Source organism: Pomacea canaliculata, linkage group LG10, assembly GCF_003073045.1.
Source record: "Pomacea canaliculata isolate SZHN2017 linkage group LG10, ASM307304v1, whole genome shotgun sequence".
Taxonomy (NCBI): Eukaryota; Metazoa; Mollusca; class Gastropoda; order Architaenioglossa; family Ampullariidae; genus Pomacea; species Pomacea canaliculata.
The window spans coordinates 14,373,430-14,390,896 of record NC_037599.1 but is presented as its reverse complement, the minus strand read 5'-3'; the positions used below and the strand labels follow the sequence as shown (position 1 = coordinate 14,390,896).

General features: G+C 38.3%; 1 protein-coding gene across 11 annotated transcripts in view; it reads right to left on the bottom strand.

Moving 5' to 3' along the window:
* LOC112574047 (tyrosine-protein phosphatase Lar-like) overlaps window positions 1-17,467 on the bottom strand; it is a 112,454-nt gene that overhangs the window by 74,027 nt on the left and 20,960 nt on the right. For 10 of the 11 annotated variants that reach the window (XM_025254845.1, XM_025254856.1, XM_025254851.1 and 7 more), the window contains exons 3-4: window positions 13,063-13,203; window positions 5,072-5,172 (exon numbers count right to left, since the gene is read on the bottom strand). In XM_025254845.1, the coding sequence (XP_025110630.1) occupies window positions 5,072-5,141 (70 nt within the window). In that variant the 5' untranslated portion in view covers window positions 5,142-5,172; window positions 13,063-13,203. Of the gene's footprint in view, window positions 1-5,071; window positions 5,173-13,062; window positions 13,204-16,572; window positions 16,804-17,467 lie in introns of those variants that run through there. The other variant, XM_025254850.1, reaches the window with a different exon arrangement.

Genomic DNA, 17,467 nt, shown 5'->3' with positions numbered 1-17,467 from the left:
AGTTTGAATCCATCTTCCCTAAGCATTTTTCCCGAAAAATCAAGTAACTATTAATTGCTGGGAAAACAGACGATGGAAGGGTGTGTCTTCCAGATCCTAGTGCCAGAATAACAGTCTGTTATGACGTAGTAAGAACTGATTGCACGACTATGGAACCCTCAGGAAAAGAATATGACAATGTAATCTTCACTGATGTTAGTTTTTGTCCAATAACCAAAGTGGTAATGATATGAAGATCATCATTAAAACATCATTATATATGTATTTATAAAGGTTAACTCCATTTCTAAAATATTTACCTCCCTACTCTTTAGCATGAGTGCACACTTTATCACAGTCATCTAAACCACTGTTTAAAAGAGAAACTGGCTACATGGAAAGGAACAGAAACTGAGACAAAAACTTAGGAGTTAGAGACAGCAAAAAAACAAAGCAGAGAAGAGGAAAGATAGGGCAGACAAAGAATGGAAAAAGATGAGCTAACAGAAGAAAAAAAAAAATTTAAGTAGGCCATAGAGAAATGCACAGGGACAGATCCTGTTAGCGACAGAAGGAGGACACTGACAATTCTGTAACATAAGTGGATGTCGCCAAGCATGGTACAGAGTGGAGGTAGAATGCATTAAGGGGCATCATGCCAGCCAACTAGCAGGCAAATGACATCTGATGAGTAACAAGTTCAGCTGTGTATGTATATGACTCACACACCTTCCTTGATCTTGATCTACTCTCATTTTAGATTCCACCGGCAATAAGCTACTCTGCTGACCATTATGATGGCATGACACTGAACTGAAAGCAAAGCTATTTCTGAAATCTACTAACAGCTGTAACACCATCGCCAAGCAGGCACTTGACTGGAACCCTCAGGGAAAGAGGAGAGTAGGGAGACCAAAACAAACTTGGAAAAGAACAGTAGAGAGTGAGGCAAAAGACATCGGAACCACCTGGGCCCAACTGAAGGGGGCTGCCCAAAACTGGGTCTGCTGGCGAGGTGTTGTTGCTGCCCTATGCTCCTCAGAGCAACAAGGAATAAACTAACAAACAGCTGTACACTGTTAAACACTTTAACGTTTCATTGTGGTCCCAAGAGCTCAGCAAGTCCCTGTGAACACAGACTGTTTATTTACTAACACATCACCTGTTCTTAATTCTAATGACTGACTTGAGAGATAACAACACTGGCTTTTCAAACCGAATTAACAATGAAATATTCCTAAAAGTGAGCTGCACACAGCGTCTCTGTCAGCGAAAACAAACATCTTTTGATCTTTTTGCCCATTATGGAATCCATAAACCCACCACAGAAAAGTGTCCTTAACATCCTGGTATGCAGTAAAAACACTTATCTGAGAACACAAAGTTCTTAGCCACTAACAACATTGCCTAACTTCTTGCCTAATGATCAGACAATTTGGATGCTCTCAATGGACAAATAAGGCTCTTAAAATTTCTTCTGACAAAACCTCATCAATAAAGATCTATTGTATTTGCTGAACTTTTCATAATAACTGTACAGCAAGTCATTGTTTTAACTAAAAACTCTCTCCACACACACTAAAACAAACAGGCTGCCACTACATGTTTAGTCTGAAAAGGAAGATTTAAGCCTCTTTTCTCTGCCTGCAACTACAAATCGATGCTGATCTAAAGGCAGCATAAATAAAGGTTGACAACTTCTGCATGCTATTACTGTTATACTCTTCTTTGGCTTCAGAGACTGATTCCTGCCACCACTTGCAGGTCAAACCTTGGAAAAGACGGGACAACATACTGTGAAATGTGATTTTGTCCTTGTCAAGGTACTAGGTGCATGTGCGCTACACTGTTACTGTTCTCTGCTGTGTAGGCATGAATAAAGCCCAGCAAGGAAAGCACACATTATGCCAGGCGTATTATTTGCCATCGATCAGCGACAGTGTCTGTTGCCAAGCCTCTGTGGACGAGGCCTCGCTTCAGTAATGCCGTGAATATTCAGCTCCTGTCCCCTGCTGTCTGACTACCCTAATGCCAGCACTGCAGCTTCCTAAATTATTTATTTGATAAATGATAGCCCGTGAATCATCCTAAGCATATTAAGACCATTGCAAGAACCAATCTCTAACTCACTACCACTATAACTTCCAATTGCACACTTCACTAGCAAACGGGGTAATTCTTTTGCTTAATCCATCGAAAATTCTTCTCTGTATGAAGGTGATAAATCTGTGCATATGTTTGTGGGGCTTTTTTTTTTTTTCAATCCCCTTTCTTTCCTATTTCCATTCCTACTCCGGAAGAATAACACTGCTTACTGCCCAAATGAGACCGGGTTTAGGACCCACTTACACTTATGGTCTCTTGATATTATGGATAAACTATTGTGTCATAAAAGATGGGGCTCAAAGCTTTTGCGCTTGATGTCACCTGGCTGGTTGCATTTTGTGCCCCACTGACTGGTAGCAAAAGGTTCTGAACATCTAGTTACAGATTCTGTGGAGCTGATCTTCGGTTCCAAACACTAGGCTCATGCCACTGCGCCTGTGATAAACGCACAGAGCACTTAAATAATAACAGTGAATACAAATCATTGAGAAGTGCATGGCTGCTAAGGTGATGAAAACTGGACTGGTGACAACAGTAAAACTGGCTCTCTGATGTGTGTGGCTGAACATACACTAACAATAAAAAAAGCTCAGAATACAAGCTATTTACTTATTTAAGTAGAACTACTTTTACTGACAGGGTTACACAATATTACAATCTGTTAATTACACTTAGCAATGAACCTCCAATATAGTGCAGCATTTTCCCACAATTGACCTAGCTGTGGAATAGGTCTCTGCCTCCGAAGAGGGCTTGCGAAGATAAAACACCAAGGGAGAATAAACAGGCATCCACAAAAGCTGGGTCCAAGAAAAGTAAGGACTCTAATACCCCATTCTCCTACAACATCCGACTATTCATTTTTTAAAGATTTTATACAGGGGACATAAAGTAGATCAGTGTATGCAGCTTGTCGGGTAAAATTGGAAGCCTGTCATGAAGGTAACTAGAAAAAAACTAATAAAACATGAAATACAATAAGAAAACAAATTCAGACAAGCATTTTAGTAGATTCAACTATTAAGTGATCAGATATGCCTGATCCTGGCATAATAAAAGAAAATTAATGTGATGCTATAAAGAAAATAATGCTTTATCAAAATGCTTTATTTATGCCTTATCAACGTTTCTGTCATGGAATGAGATATAATTGCACCAAATGATGTATGTAGACCAGAGTTTGATGCAATTTAAATGAGCTGTTTTGTCATCATTCATCTTGAACTTATTTGGAGGTTTTGGTGTGATAAGCTACCTAACAAATGAAAGAAGCTTAGCCAAGTTACATCACTTTTAACTTTAATATAATGTACCTCAACAATGTTAATGCATCTCATGTAATGAGAAGTGATGATACATTAGATATGCCTAGTTTTTCTTAGATGAAAGTTAGATGACTCTAGGTAATTGTTGTACAATGTCAGCAACAGAAAGCTATCATAAAATGCCGGTTTTTTCCTTCTTCTACAAACAATCAACATGACTGCATTTATATGTTGGCAAGTGACTAAACTTTATTAGTTTTATGTCATGCCCAGACATTTAGTGCTGTATTCTGCACATGCTTTATGTATTTAACTGTACAACTGAAGCAGTTGTAATCTTTAGTAAACACCTTATAAACTCATTTCAAGCTTCTTCTTCTCTCACCCACACACACAATGCAAAAGCTATTCATGCTCGTAAAAATTAGGATAATTATAAAAACCAAATGCTTGTTTATCAAACACAAAGTCAGAAAATTCTAAACAGAAATTTACTTTGCATTAAAATCTATTTTTAGTTACTTTTAAGTGCACTGGTCAGAATTATTTATCAACTTTAAGTGTAGGTAAATATAAGATAATATAGAAAACAGATAACCTTTCTCTGCAGGACCTACAATCCCTAAATGGTCATTATGAAGTGTCTTCAAAACAGGCAATGTTCACTAGCAAAAATTATGTAACAGGTCATTATAAGAGATAAGTTCATAGTCTTCCACAAGATGCACAGATCCATTTGTTTTTAAAATTTGAATGTATTTTGTCAGTAATGGACTTGTACCCAGGCCTGATTTAGGTCTTTCAAAATGATAAAAGTAACTTAAAAGGAAAGTTCTAAAAGAGAATTTCAATAAAAGAAAAAGAGAAGCGGACCCTATTCAATCTAGTTTATAAAAATAAATGAAATAAAAAAACAGTATGGGTGTTTTGTAGCAGCAGCTGACAAAAATATCTTCTCCATGCATCCCAGATGAAAACTTGAACATGGTTATTTTATCTTTGTTTTTCTTTTTAAATGAGCCTACATAGTTTAAGTATAACAACCTCAATCAGAAAAATAAAAATCAAGCTATACACTGAATAGAAAAGTGAACCTGCACATAAACAGATCTGCATTATATTATGTGCAAACACAATTTGTTAATGTGGTGTGCAAAAAAAAAAAAAGACCTCCCAAACTAAACAGCTAATGCTGCTAGATATAGCATTAACCATATGACAACAACCAGTCAAATGAATTAAATCCAGAAGAAATAAGTTAACAATATAATAATTAGAATACATCCACTGAAAAAGTAAAACTTACAAAAATGGTAAAAAGAGCAGACCTCACTGAGATTTTAAAGACAACATTCAGATTCCAAATATGCTAGTATATATCTTTCTTTCGTCCTCCATAAAATAAGCTGCTGGCTGCTGCAAAGACATTCCTGGTTCAAATACACAGAACTGCATGCTATAGGCTGAAAGGTATAATAATACACCAGTAAAGTCACAAAAAGAGTTCCATTTACCACCTCTATTTGAACGCCTGATAAAATTAGATGAAACTTTAAAAAAAAGTGCTTTTTGACAGAACTCTTTACATTGTGCTGAAAATATTTTCTTTCCTTATGCTTTTGTGTCATACATGTACTTCGTTCTTCAGGAGGCATCAATATATGAAGCTCTTTTTTGTGCAAATTAAAAGAGCACAATCCAAAATAGGCAAGCTTACTTACTTGTGTGAGCGAAGGCATGCTGAATATTCGTGGCAGCTAGCGTCATCAACAAACAAACTAACGGCCACATAACGAAACCATTAATTTCTCCGACACCTTACCTGTAGAGAGAAGACAGAAATACCATAGTTAGCAATACCACCATCTTTTCCTGGACCGAACTCTGTCTCATTTACATGGGCATGCAATCTCCTTCCAGTTGTCTGCATCCCCAAAGTCAGTAACACAGCAAGCTGCAGTCAAATTGCTAAGTCACAATTACTGTTGAGGCACCAGTGATGGAACTTTTTAAAAGCACAAATACCAGTCCTAATACTGATCTCATTTATTTTATATCCCTTTTGGTTTCAATAAAAGGTTTAAAAAGAAATATTCTTGTTTGGCACTGTCACACAGCTGAACACATGTGCTGTAACTTTCATTTCACTACATGATGGTGTCAATGTGGTCATGTTGTAAACAGAAAACAGCTTCTGTTTAATTTCAAGTGTAACCAACAGTCTAGAGCACTTCCTGAAAGCAGCTTGAACAGGCACTTCCTGATGAAGATGCACGCAATGAATATTATTTCACTGGGAGACAATGTTTGTCTGCATCTACACACCACTGGGTATCACTAAGCATCTCCTTATCATTCGCTGTGAACCCAGACTACTGGCGATACTAATAACCTGGTGAGCAGCAACGGCTTACAGATGTTCTTTCTGTCACACATCATAATCATAAAACGACCAGTTGCTGCTGCAGTGCCGCAGATCACTGCCAGACGCTGGCTGTGAGTACAAATGTTGTGGGATGCAAAGCTGCGTTGTGAACACACATTCAACGCCTATTTCCGTTTTTCTGATCGCAACACTGTTCTCAAAGTCGGTAAAATGCTGCTGGAGATCGAGCTGTACATAAAAGCTGGTTGCGACATCAGTCTCAATGAGGCTTGGCGTGGACTGCGACTGGCAGAAGTGGCGCCTGCCGACAATGTCGTGGCCTGATGACATGCAGCAGGCTGCGACCACTGGGACTCGGACACACGCAAGGCAGCGGCCGATCAGCAGTCACGCACTGACGTGTAACAGGCGTGCTTCAAACTATCCTTGTGTCTCACAAGTTTATTGATGCTTGTGATCACCCTGGCATCGCCAGTTACCCATAGTAGTATTCGGGGTCAAGCACGAAGCTTGGCTAATCAATGGCTGCACTGGGAGACCGATACCACAACACACTGGTCTGTAGTGGGAGACTGATGCCCACAAAAAGCAGGGATTTACAGGGATGATGTGCTGTTCAGCCACAACCGGTCTCTCCCTCTCCTTACTCAAGCGCTGTAGTGTAGATTTTGTGCGCCACATACACAGACATGCCAATGCATGTGGTCTATATATATATTTTTTTAAATTTAGTACCAGTTAGACTAAATTTGCTTATCCAAGAAGCACACTGCTGCTGATCTGTCACCTACAGCATCTGCCAACGACCACATACCAAGATAACAAGATCTCTATAACCATCTGTTCCACCTCGCTGTTCCTCCTCCATAAACCTTACAAATAATGAAAGCTGCTATACATCCCCCCCCCCCCACACACACACACTTTGTTTCTTATATACACACACACAGAAAGATTGATTCTTTATTGCTACAAAAGCTTAAGTCCAAAAAATATGTAAAACTCTGATCCAGAGAAATGCCCATTTTCTAATAAATGCAATGATTAATATATCATTCCCTTCGAAGACAATGTCAGTTTTTGCATTACAACTTACAATATTGGTGAAATGAGCTTTCAGAGAATCTGGAGGTTTAAGAATGATGAAAAATGGTCTCATGAGACCAGGTACACAATACACCACTACCTGTTAGATTGATGATTAATCCCCACCTGACACTGCAATTGAGGAAAAAAAAAAGAAAAAAAAAAAGAAAAGCGCATTCTAGTTGAAATGCAATTAGCTATGCTAACTGGCACATAGTAGTGTTTTATGCACCTGGACCCACATGACCCCAAGTTAAAAAGGCAGGCCTATAGACAGTATGCACTACAGCAAATGTCTAGGTTGTTTAACATGGTTAACTATGACAGATATTCAATAAGTAAATCAATATCTAACTGGTGGAGGCTTCATAGGCTGACAGTAGGTACACTTTGAATTATGTAGGACAATAAGAGATGGCAGAATGAGAGGTCAAGACTTGACCATCTACATGCCTTTCTCTACACCCAGTGCTCTTATGGTCACTAGGTTACACTACTCTTACCTTCATAGCTAACAGCATCACACCTCCATATTCTTCTTATGACACAATTTTGAAAATATCTAAAAAGAACATGAAATGTGTTGCATGTTGACACTGTCACTCATCATTGCCGTGGGCAAGCCCTTGATACTTTACAAAGAATAATAATAATCATGAATACTTAGTGTTCCCACTACTTCAAACTACCCAAGAAAGCAGATCTTGGAGACTGCAATAATTGGAGGGGCATAACACTTCTTTCCCTCGCCAGCAAGGTCTTCAGCAAGATTGTTTTGTGAAACTCTTGAGAAAGACCTCCGACCACAGCAACCAGGATTTCGCCCTGGGCGATCCAGCTCCGAACAGATCTTCATTCTGCGACAGATTTTGGAGCAGAGCAATGAGAGGAATGATTGCTGTACATCAATTTCATCGACCTGGAGAAGGCTTTTGACAGCATTCAATGAGAGTCCTTATGGAAGATCCTGAGGCATTATGGAGTCCCTGCAAAACTTGTTCAGGTCGTTGCAATGCTGTACAGCGATTTCAAATCCCAGGTTGTCTGTGACATGGAGCTCACAGACCCCTTCAACGTCAGTACTGGGGTGAAGCAGGGCTGCATTCTGTCGTTGTTCCTCTTCATCCTGGCCATGGACTGGAGTATGAAGACTTCCACCAACAGTGAGAGGAGAGGGATCCGATAGACCATGACTATGACAGCAACAATAACGCTGGAAGACTTGGACTTCACTGATGACATTGCCCTGCTGTCACACTGCCACCAAGACATGCAGGAAAAAACAAATGCCTTCTCAGAAACAGACAGAAACCTTGGCTTGAAGGTCAGTGCAAAGAAAATGAAAAGTATGAGAGTGAACCCCAGAGTCCAAGACAGCATCAAACTAAATGGAGAAGAGATTGAGGAAGTTGACAGTTTCACCTATCTGGGGTCCAAAATGTCAAACACCGGGGATGCGGAAGTGGAGATTCGAGCCCGGCTAGCAAAAGCCAGCTAGGCCTTCACCTCACTCAGGAGCACATGGAAGGCAAAAAACATCAGTCAGAAGATCAAGCTGAGAATCTTCAAGTCAAATGTGATCAGAACCCTCCTTTACGTATCAGAATCATGGAAGATGACCAAAACCATCAGTAACAAGCATGACGTCATCCAAAACAGATGCCCCAGGCGCATACTTAACATCTTTTGGCCGAATACCATCACCAACGAAGAACTCCACCGAAGAACTGAAACCGATGGACTGGACATGTGCTCTGCCAGCAGACAGCAGGCCTCTCCAGAGTTGCCCTGCGATGGACTCCAGATGGCCGAAGGAAACGAGGCCGCCCAAAGGAAACTTGGAGAAGAACAGTGGAAAGGGAGATGAAAGGAAAGGGCTGGACATGGGGTCACCTAGAGCGGGTTTCAGCCGATCGACATTGGTGGCGGCCTTATGTGCAAGTGGATGCACGAAGAGGATTAGACAGATATTAGTGCTCCCATACCTCCACCTGATGGAGGTTAGTTGGTTTGGCAGAAAGGTGTTTCCACCTAGATTTTCACTACAAGGAGAGTTGGAGTGGGAAGGCAACCTTAGTACCCTGAGAAAACTCCTGAGGGTTAGCTCTGGGAACAGGTCTCACATTCTAAAAGTGTCCGAGACAAGATCTGAAACCAAAACCTCTCACTCCAGCTGTGACAAGTGAGTGTTTTAACCATTATGCTACAGGGTGCTCCTGATGGCAGGGCTCAAAATGTCTTCACACATAATACACATATATGCATGCACATGCACAATTAACACACCCAAATGCCTTACACATCTGTCCAACTGATCAACAACCCAAAGCATACATCATACATTCAAACAGTATTAGCAACTGGGGATGGGGGTGAGGGTCATAAGAAAAGGAAATAAGACTTATTTTTTGGTGGGGGAAGTCACTGCAGACAAGATAGGGAAAGAGCAGGGTCGCTAAGGTTCCCTTCTGAAAAGAGGAATCAGGAAGTTCCGAGAGTAGATAAAAAGTGTAGCAGCTTTGCATCAGGAGTTCGCTCTGTATCACTTATATAAAGAGATTGAAAATCTAATCAAATAAAAATAGAGCAAACAATCATAATGCACAGAAATCAGTCTTGTGTTGATGTACTGTTGGCTGGGTTTACAAAGAATCTCTTGCACCCAAAGAATCACTGGCAAATGAGTTGGATGGACCTCTGCCATGACTAGATCACTCACTCCACTCAAGATCAGATGGTCCCAATACTGAACGGTGAATCAACCTATGCCCAAAGAAGAATCAATCTTATATAAATTATACTGTATATTTTGTTGGTGAAAATTGAAAATATATGTTTTTTGTGTCTCTGCTGGTCAGCCTCTACTGTTAAATGCACACAAAATAAAAGATTTTAAGCATTATAGTTTATATTATTGGGAGTTATCTATAAGAAAGCATGTTTACATGTTTCTATAAACGTCAGCAGTAACATTCTGGAATAGTGTTTACTATTGTTGCAAGTTAGAAAGCATTACATTGCAAAGCTTGTAAAACAGTGGTGCCCAACCTTTTCTCACTGGAGGGCTGCACTGGGCATGATATGAAATCTTGCAGGCCAGAACATGGCGGTTTTACCAGAATCATGATGTTAAAAATGAAATTATGTTGTGTCTGGTTAAAATGAGAGGGCCAGATAAGGCATGCGTGCTGTAGGTTGGGCACCCCTGTTGTAAAACCTTTCTTGTTAGAACATCTAAAGAATAAGCTGCAAGTTTTCAGTATTTTCTATTCTTCTGTTAATACTTATCTTGTGTGTGTACTAGAACTACTAATTGATCCTCTACAAGCCTGCTGACTTTTTAAATTTTCCAATGAAGTAACACATCAATGCTAAAATTACAGTTTTGTTAGAACTTCTGTAACTTGTCAGCACATTGTATTCAATTACTAATCTAACCATTTAATTCTTAAATTATTGGGTCCTAAAAAAAAAAAACTGAGTGTTTGGTGGCATGCAGATTTAACATATTTGTATTTTTAAGCAGACAATTTTAAAAACTTTGATAACATTTTATTTTTTTCTAAAACCTATGATGTAATTTAATGTTATCTGGACAGACCTAGCTCTTTACAAGTTGAAAAGGGAACACTGAGTAACAGCCTTTGAGCATCTGCCTCAAGCACATGAAACTAGCTCCAAATCAGTCATACTTCCATGAGTGCTTCTTTTCTTTTATATCCAGAAATAAAACTGTGCCAATCACACTTAATTGAATTCCGTTCTAAACTTTTTAAAGTGGGAGGTAGCATAGTTTAGGTGATGATGTACAAAAAGAGAGAAACAAAAAGGTATATACTCTGTTCCAATACTTAGCTGAAGGGTAGGGGCACAGGATGAGGTCAGCAAGATGATGAATGTGTAGCACCTGTCTTTAAGCCTATCCTGCATTTCATATGGATCCTGTATTTGATTGTTAGAAAGAAGTATGGCCTATTCTGCATCCAGTAGAATCTTAAGTTCTACAGTCTTATTAAAAAAAATGAAAACCTGTTTACAACTCAAAAAAAAACAAAAAAAACAAACAAACAAAAAAACCAAGTGTATGATAATAGCACTATTCTGACAGTAATGTCTAATGCAAAAATAACACTGCCACTACCTGCACATCACAATGATCTTGCTTACAGCGGAAAAAGAAAAAGTTTCTACAGTCTCTGTCCATCATTTCATGGCATAATATAATAGCTATTTTGTCGTCATCTTAGTAGTATGCCCTCTCACACAATTAATGCATGTGTGTATTAGAAAATGAGGATGTGAAAGGAACAGAGAATAAAATAGTGAGTTACAAGAATGAAGCCAGCTTTATTCACTGGCATGGAACCAGCTTTGGCCATATTTACATTCAGAAATAAAGCTGCCAAAAGCAGAAAGAATGAAACAAACAGGGTGAACTGCTGCAAAGTGACTGTTAAACATAATTCAAAATGGAAAAAAAATTTTTTTTGATAAAGATTCTCTTATCACCTCTGAGTTGTCCAAATCATATGAAAATGTACATTTGCTTATAGATTGTTGTTGAACATGCTGTTTTGTATTGTAAATATGCTTGTATCTTCCTCTTCATACTGATCATGAGTCATTGGCATTAAAGATGTCATTTTCCAATACTGCAAGAGGTAGAATTCACTTATTTAAGTGGGGTCTCCAACAATATATCCACTACAGCTAAGACCCTCCAGCAAAATATTTACTGCAGCTGACAAAAAACAACAACAACAACAACAACAACAAAAAAACACAAAAAAACCTAAGTCGTTAAGGTTTCATAGCACAATCCACACTGCCTAGATCCAATCATTAGAATTGTTCAAGTGTGTGCATATCTGAAAAACATATTCTTTTCACGGTTGGTTGGTTTATTTAGTAGGAAAGAGCTTCAGCCTTGCAAAATTTTACACTATAAGGGGAAGAATTGGGGGAGGGGGGTGAAAAACCAGAGTACCTGGAGAAAAAAACCCCGACGACCAGCCATGTGGACAAATGTCACATACATAGAGTGTCCCAAGATGAGATCTGAACCCTGAGCTACTCATTGCAGTGGTGACAAGTGAGTGTTTTAACCACTACACTACCAGGCACCTCTGATACTGTTTCCAGCTTTGTTCTGTAAGCCTTACATGTATTCATTTTTGTGAATGAAGATAGTAATATTCGTCTTTCCATATATTAGTATTAGCATTAGTAAGTGTTGCTCATGTAAGCCTTCTTAAGTTACTTCTCCTACTTTGATTGTGGAGTGTATAAATACTTAATACTCATCTATATTCAGCAAGAATATTCTGCTCATCCCCAGTAAACAGACTTTACAATGATGTGAGTGGACACTGCGCTATGAGCTATGGGAGGTAACAGCTTCCTTAGTTTTTTCCACCAAACAGACAAACATACACTGCTCTCCCCTAGAAGACATGTCTTAAATATTTTTAAAATAAATTTGTGAATGTTGTTATTGCCTATTAATCAATAAAGTAACCAAATAACTAAACAAATGAACCTAGCAATCAAAAAATTAATTAAAATACTAGTATTGTAAACTGCAAGTGTTGATGAGTAACATTAAATAATTTAAAATACCAATTATTCTTTCTTAATGTAGGTGCCATATACCAAGGCGTTAGTGCTAGCAATCTAATGAACATGTAGCAATCAAAGTATAAAAACTTAAAACTACCCTTATGACATTAAAATATTGCCATAGATATGTAGTAATGTTTCTGGACACATATTTTGTTACCTATATGTATATGACTATAAACATTGAATTGCATTGAACTGCAGAAAACCTGTTTAAATCTTTACTACTCATAAAATATATAATTTAAAAATAAGAAAGCTACCCATGATTTTCATTTAATCTGTGAACAGTGTAATACTAGCAGCAATTTAATGAGGTTAATCCAATCAGGATAAAATATATTAAAGTAAAAAAAAAAAATCCATCAAACATGCCAACAATTAAAACAATATAGATATTTCGTAAAAGGTTTAGTGATTGAGAAATGTAACAACGTCGTTTTCCACAACAATACTAATGAACTGACTAAAGAAAGTAAATTTTACTTCCTGTTTTGATATTACTGCCAAAGCAGAGTTTAATTACCTATCTGTATTGAGATAAATAATGCATGAAAGGGATATAGCACACAGTACCACATAATGAAATATAGTAGAATACAAATTTTAATGAATACTTACAATGTAATTATCACTTTCATAATTGAAACACTAGTATAATCCAACAGCACCTATCCCTGAAGGCACAGAAATCCAGCACAGTAATCCAAGGAATTCCTTTTGTTTACACCATTACATTATCCTGTAACCTCCTTGCACTTTCTGTAAAAGAAAAACAAAAAAAGTATTCAATGTAAACATGAAATTGTGGCAGTTTTCAATGCCTTAAAACTGAGAAGATTCATTTCCAACTAGCAAATAAAAGCAGGCATGATAGGTAGCACAAACACATCCATGTGGCTGCATATGATAACATGAATACAAAAATTGAGAAGCACACTGATTAATTCCCTCATTGGTGACCTTCAACAAGCTAACACACCCTTTCAAAATGTTTTAACAGTACATCATGACCTAGCCATGCCAGCCTCATTATCTGTAAACTTCGGTCAGAGAAGTCAAGAAAAGGAGGGCCATGAAGGCTGTGACTTATTTGGAGACTGGGATAGCAACCCAATGACTCACTAGTCACAGCTTGAGGGTCAGGAAGGCACAACAGCTATTGTGGCAAACTACACTGTCTGTAATGTGGCTGCATTACTCTCTTCTGCCTGGTGTATTCTGTTTTTTCCTTAAAGTGAGTGGATGGATTATGGTACTGTCAGTGACCGAGTCAAGAAAAACAGCCTGTGCACAAATGGATAATCATGTTAATGTACATTTTGACACCTACAGTTGTGTACTGAATGGACAAAAAAATACTATGCACCAGGTGTCTTCACTTCTATTGTTTCACCTTTTCAAGAAAGACTAAAATTATGTTTGACCTCAACAGAATATCAAACTGTGCAAAAGCAAACCAAGGCTGAATGGACAAATCTGGGCATATCTTGTCTTTTCACTTCACATGACTATCATATCTCACGTCTCCACCATTGGATATCTTTCAGGGCTTCTGCTAAGGCTAAATTCTTTGGGGGTCCCAGGACCCCTTCTTCAGATTTTTAAGGGATCCCTGTTCTTCGCCCAAATTTGAATGGGACCCCATTGACGAAAATTGAAGAGGTCCTCCGAACTTTTAATGCGTACTGTACGCAATTTTTTGCGTAAGCAGAAGGCGTGTCTTTTATATTGTACTGTTCTTGTGAAGCACACTCAGCTCACTACCCAGTGAGGAAATGCACTATATAAGTGGTCTTTGATAATATTATAATGTATAGTATACAAAATAAAGTCAGGCTCCATGTCGACTTGCCTCATGCGATTAATGTTTAATATAAAAGACTGTGACATCAATTTTTATGAATATTTGAATATCAATTTTTCATGATGCTTGAACAACTCTAATTTCCAAACAATGCATGGATTTATATAAAGTATATGAGCATTGAAACAAGAAGCCAACAAAATATTATTATTAGTTGAACATTAAATATGTCACAACCACATAACACCATATAAAATCATTCTACATATACGCTAACAAACACACTCAAGCAATGTCAGCAATATTTTGATGACCAAGGATACTTTGAGGCAAGCGCTAAGCTGATTTTATGATGCATTGATTTATCTGAGCTATGGCGATGAGCTCTTGGTATATAACAGGGCAGGCAATAACCTTGCCTTCTTGTACTGCACTGATGCAGTTGTTGCCCTTCTGATGCATGGACTGATTATCTCTTCTGCTAGGTCACACAATTTTTGCTAAGGACACCATATCCATGCTTCACTAAGTATTTTTATCTTCAGATGGTATTAGTGATTGTAAAATCAGACCATCATATCTACATATAAAGCACAAGTAGATGACTTCTACGGCTGAACATATACCAAAGGATGAATGGGCAATAAAAAACCAGTACCATGAACAACTGCATAAACATAAAAAGATTTCTGTTCCACTCCCTAATTGACCCCCATCCCACAGACCTCTGTATGTGACATGTTTACAAGACTGACCATCAGTGGGGTTCCCTCACCCCCCATACTCTGGTTTTCTCTACCTTGTGAGAGAGAGAGAGCATGTCATGGAGGGAGAATGAGAGAAAGTAGCTATGATTTGAATGGTAGTGAATGAAAACTTAAGACATATTTGATGCCTACTGATAAATGTATGCTAAATGGGACTTAAATGTAAGTGCCTTTGTTGGTGGATAAGGAACTCTATAAATAAACACTGTTTTATTATGACCATTAAAACAAATCATGGCTGATCATAATATTCTTTAAAACCAAATGATTTCCATATTTAAGGTTCATTACTTTATCACTCCTAAAAAATGAAAATGCTTGACTAATGTTCTTGACTGATCTAAAGATTTTTTTTATACTTTTAACACCAACTGTGTGTGTCATAAGTGGCCATTCACCACTGCACAAGATCTACTGGGAATAAGTAATGACCTAATATGAAGAGCTTTGTTATTGCTTAAGAATATCAAATAGGCTGCACAAAAATGAAAAAGACAAAGTTAAAAATACATTAACCTTGCTGTTTGACAGCATTAAGTGTTGTGACTTTTTTCCTTTACTGAACACCAATAACCTACACCAAATTTTGTCTGAACAAAGCTGCACACTGATCAATAAGTTTTTAGCCCTTTTCTGCTTTTTTGTTTACATCTCATCTGACAAAACATTTTCTTTTTCTTTCAATACTGTGAAATGAATTTTTAATCCATTGTTCTCCTCCCAATGCAAGAGTCATAAAATACTCTATGGGAAGCACTGACAAGGAAATTACTAAACACTACCCGTATTTGCTACAGTGATAACTTTTGACATTTTGGCTAGCTCCTAAAATGTCAATTGTAGTTAAGTTGTTGCTGCGATTGCCTTTCTGCTGTAGAATTTGAAGACCAAGATATACAAATATGACAAGTGCCATCTAGATAACCAGATCACAGTATAACAAAAGTTTTCAAATGGCCCATGGATATCCAGAAAAACAAGTGAGGTCTCTAACACCTTACTCCCCAAAGCCCGAAAAGGTTGGGGCATGACCTTTACATTTTTTATTCAGAAAAAAAAACTGTGCTAAGTTTTGAAAAGTTGACTTAAATCTCATTTTCAAGCTCTCAGCCCACACCCAGAAGTTAAGCTAATGTCCAGGCCAAGGAGCTCACATGCAAACAGCCCTAGGTTAATTAACAATGACTCATGGGCCCATTACCTTATATAAGATTTTCATTATTATACCTTACCTGAATTACATGTTGTGAGGTTTACTGAGCCAGACGATCTTTAAACGGAAAACAAATGATTTATTCCTGTATGAAATACAGTTGGATTTTTTACATTAGGTGTTTTGGATGCGATACTGTTGAGGAATTGTGCGATAGCCCACATAGCAAAGCATTGGATGTTACACTTGTAGGCAAAAAAACCCCAACCAAACAAAACAATATCATCAATGGACAATTTTTTCTACCTGTCCATAGCACTTTCTTCTGTGTGAGGATAAGTTTGAAGAAGACAGTAAATGATCCCAGAGTGAGCTATATATAACTACATATCAAGCTTACATACCCAGCATGCTGGCCGATAATGACAGTCGCTACGTTTTGGCGTTGTAACCCGAGCTTGAGCTCTGCAAATACTGCACCACTACACAAGACAAAGACACAGCCTTCTGACAATGGCTTTGTCCCCAGTCCCCTAGCTGCTGGCGCCACCGTCATGTGCGTGTCCCGCGATACCAGGGACACGTGCGCTGGCACCGTGACATCACCAATCGCCACAACGGCTGCTGCAGCATTTCATCAAGCACTACTGTCCTTGCTTTTACATTGCCGAGCCCCACAGCAACAAGGACGCATGTAAATAGAAATCTAACGCCCGCGCGCGCGCGCGCGCACACACACACACAGTGGTACTGTTGCATTACACCACATCCCTTGTTGAAGGTTGGTAAAACTACATATCACTTGGAGTGCCGAGCACTTATGTCCCATAAATACCTAATGCAAATGCGTTTAATTAGTTCCGGCACCCACCAAAAGCTACATACTCTGTATTATTTTAAAGTACGGGAGATGTAATAAAAAAGAAGGGGAGCTTAAACTTTATGTAAATTTAAACTTTATATTTTGATATAATGTTTAAACTTGCAGTGTCTGACTACGGCCATGATCACATTTTGACGCCGTTGGCAACTTTTGTTTAGGAAAAAAGTGCGTTAGAATCACATGCGAAAAATTCGAATATCAACTTGTTATCATCAGAAAACAAACACTAAATTTAATACTGACATAAACATGTATAATTCTTTAAACTACAAAACTGTCAAGTTTATTTTTCTGAAAATAACTTTTACACGTTGGGACCTGCCTTTTAAAAAGACCTTGTGAAAACGGATCGTGCTCCACTGCCCAATGTGCCCGTCGACGCCATGGCGGACGATATAACCACGAACTTGTGTTAA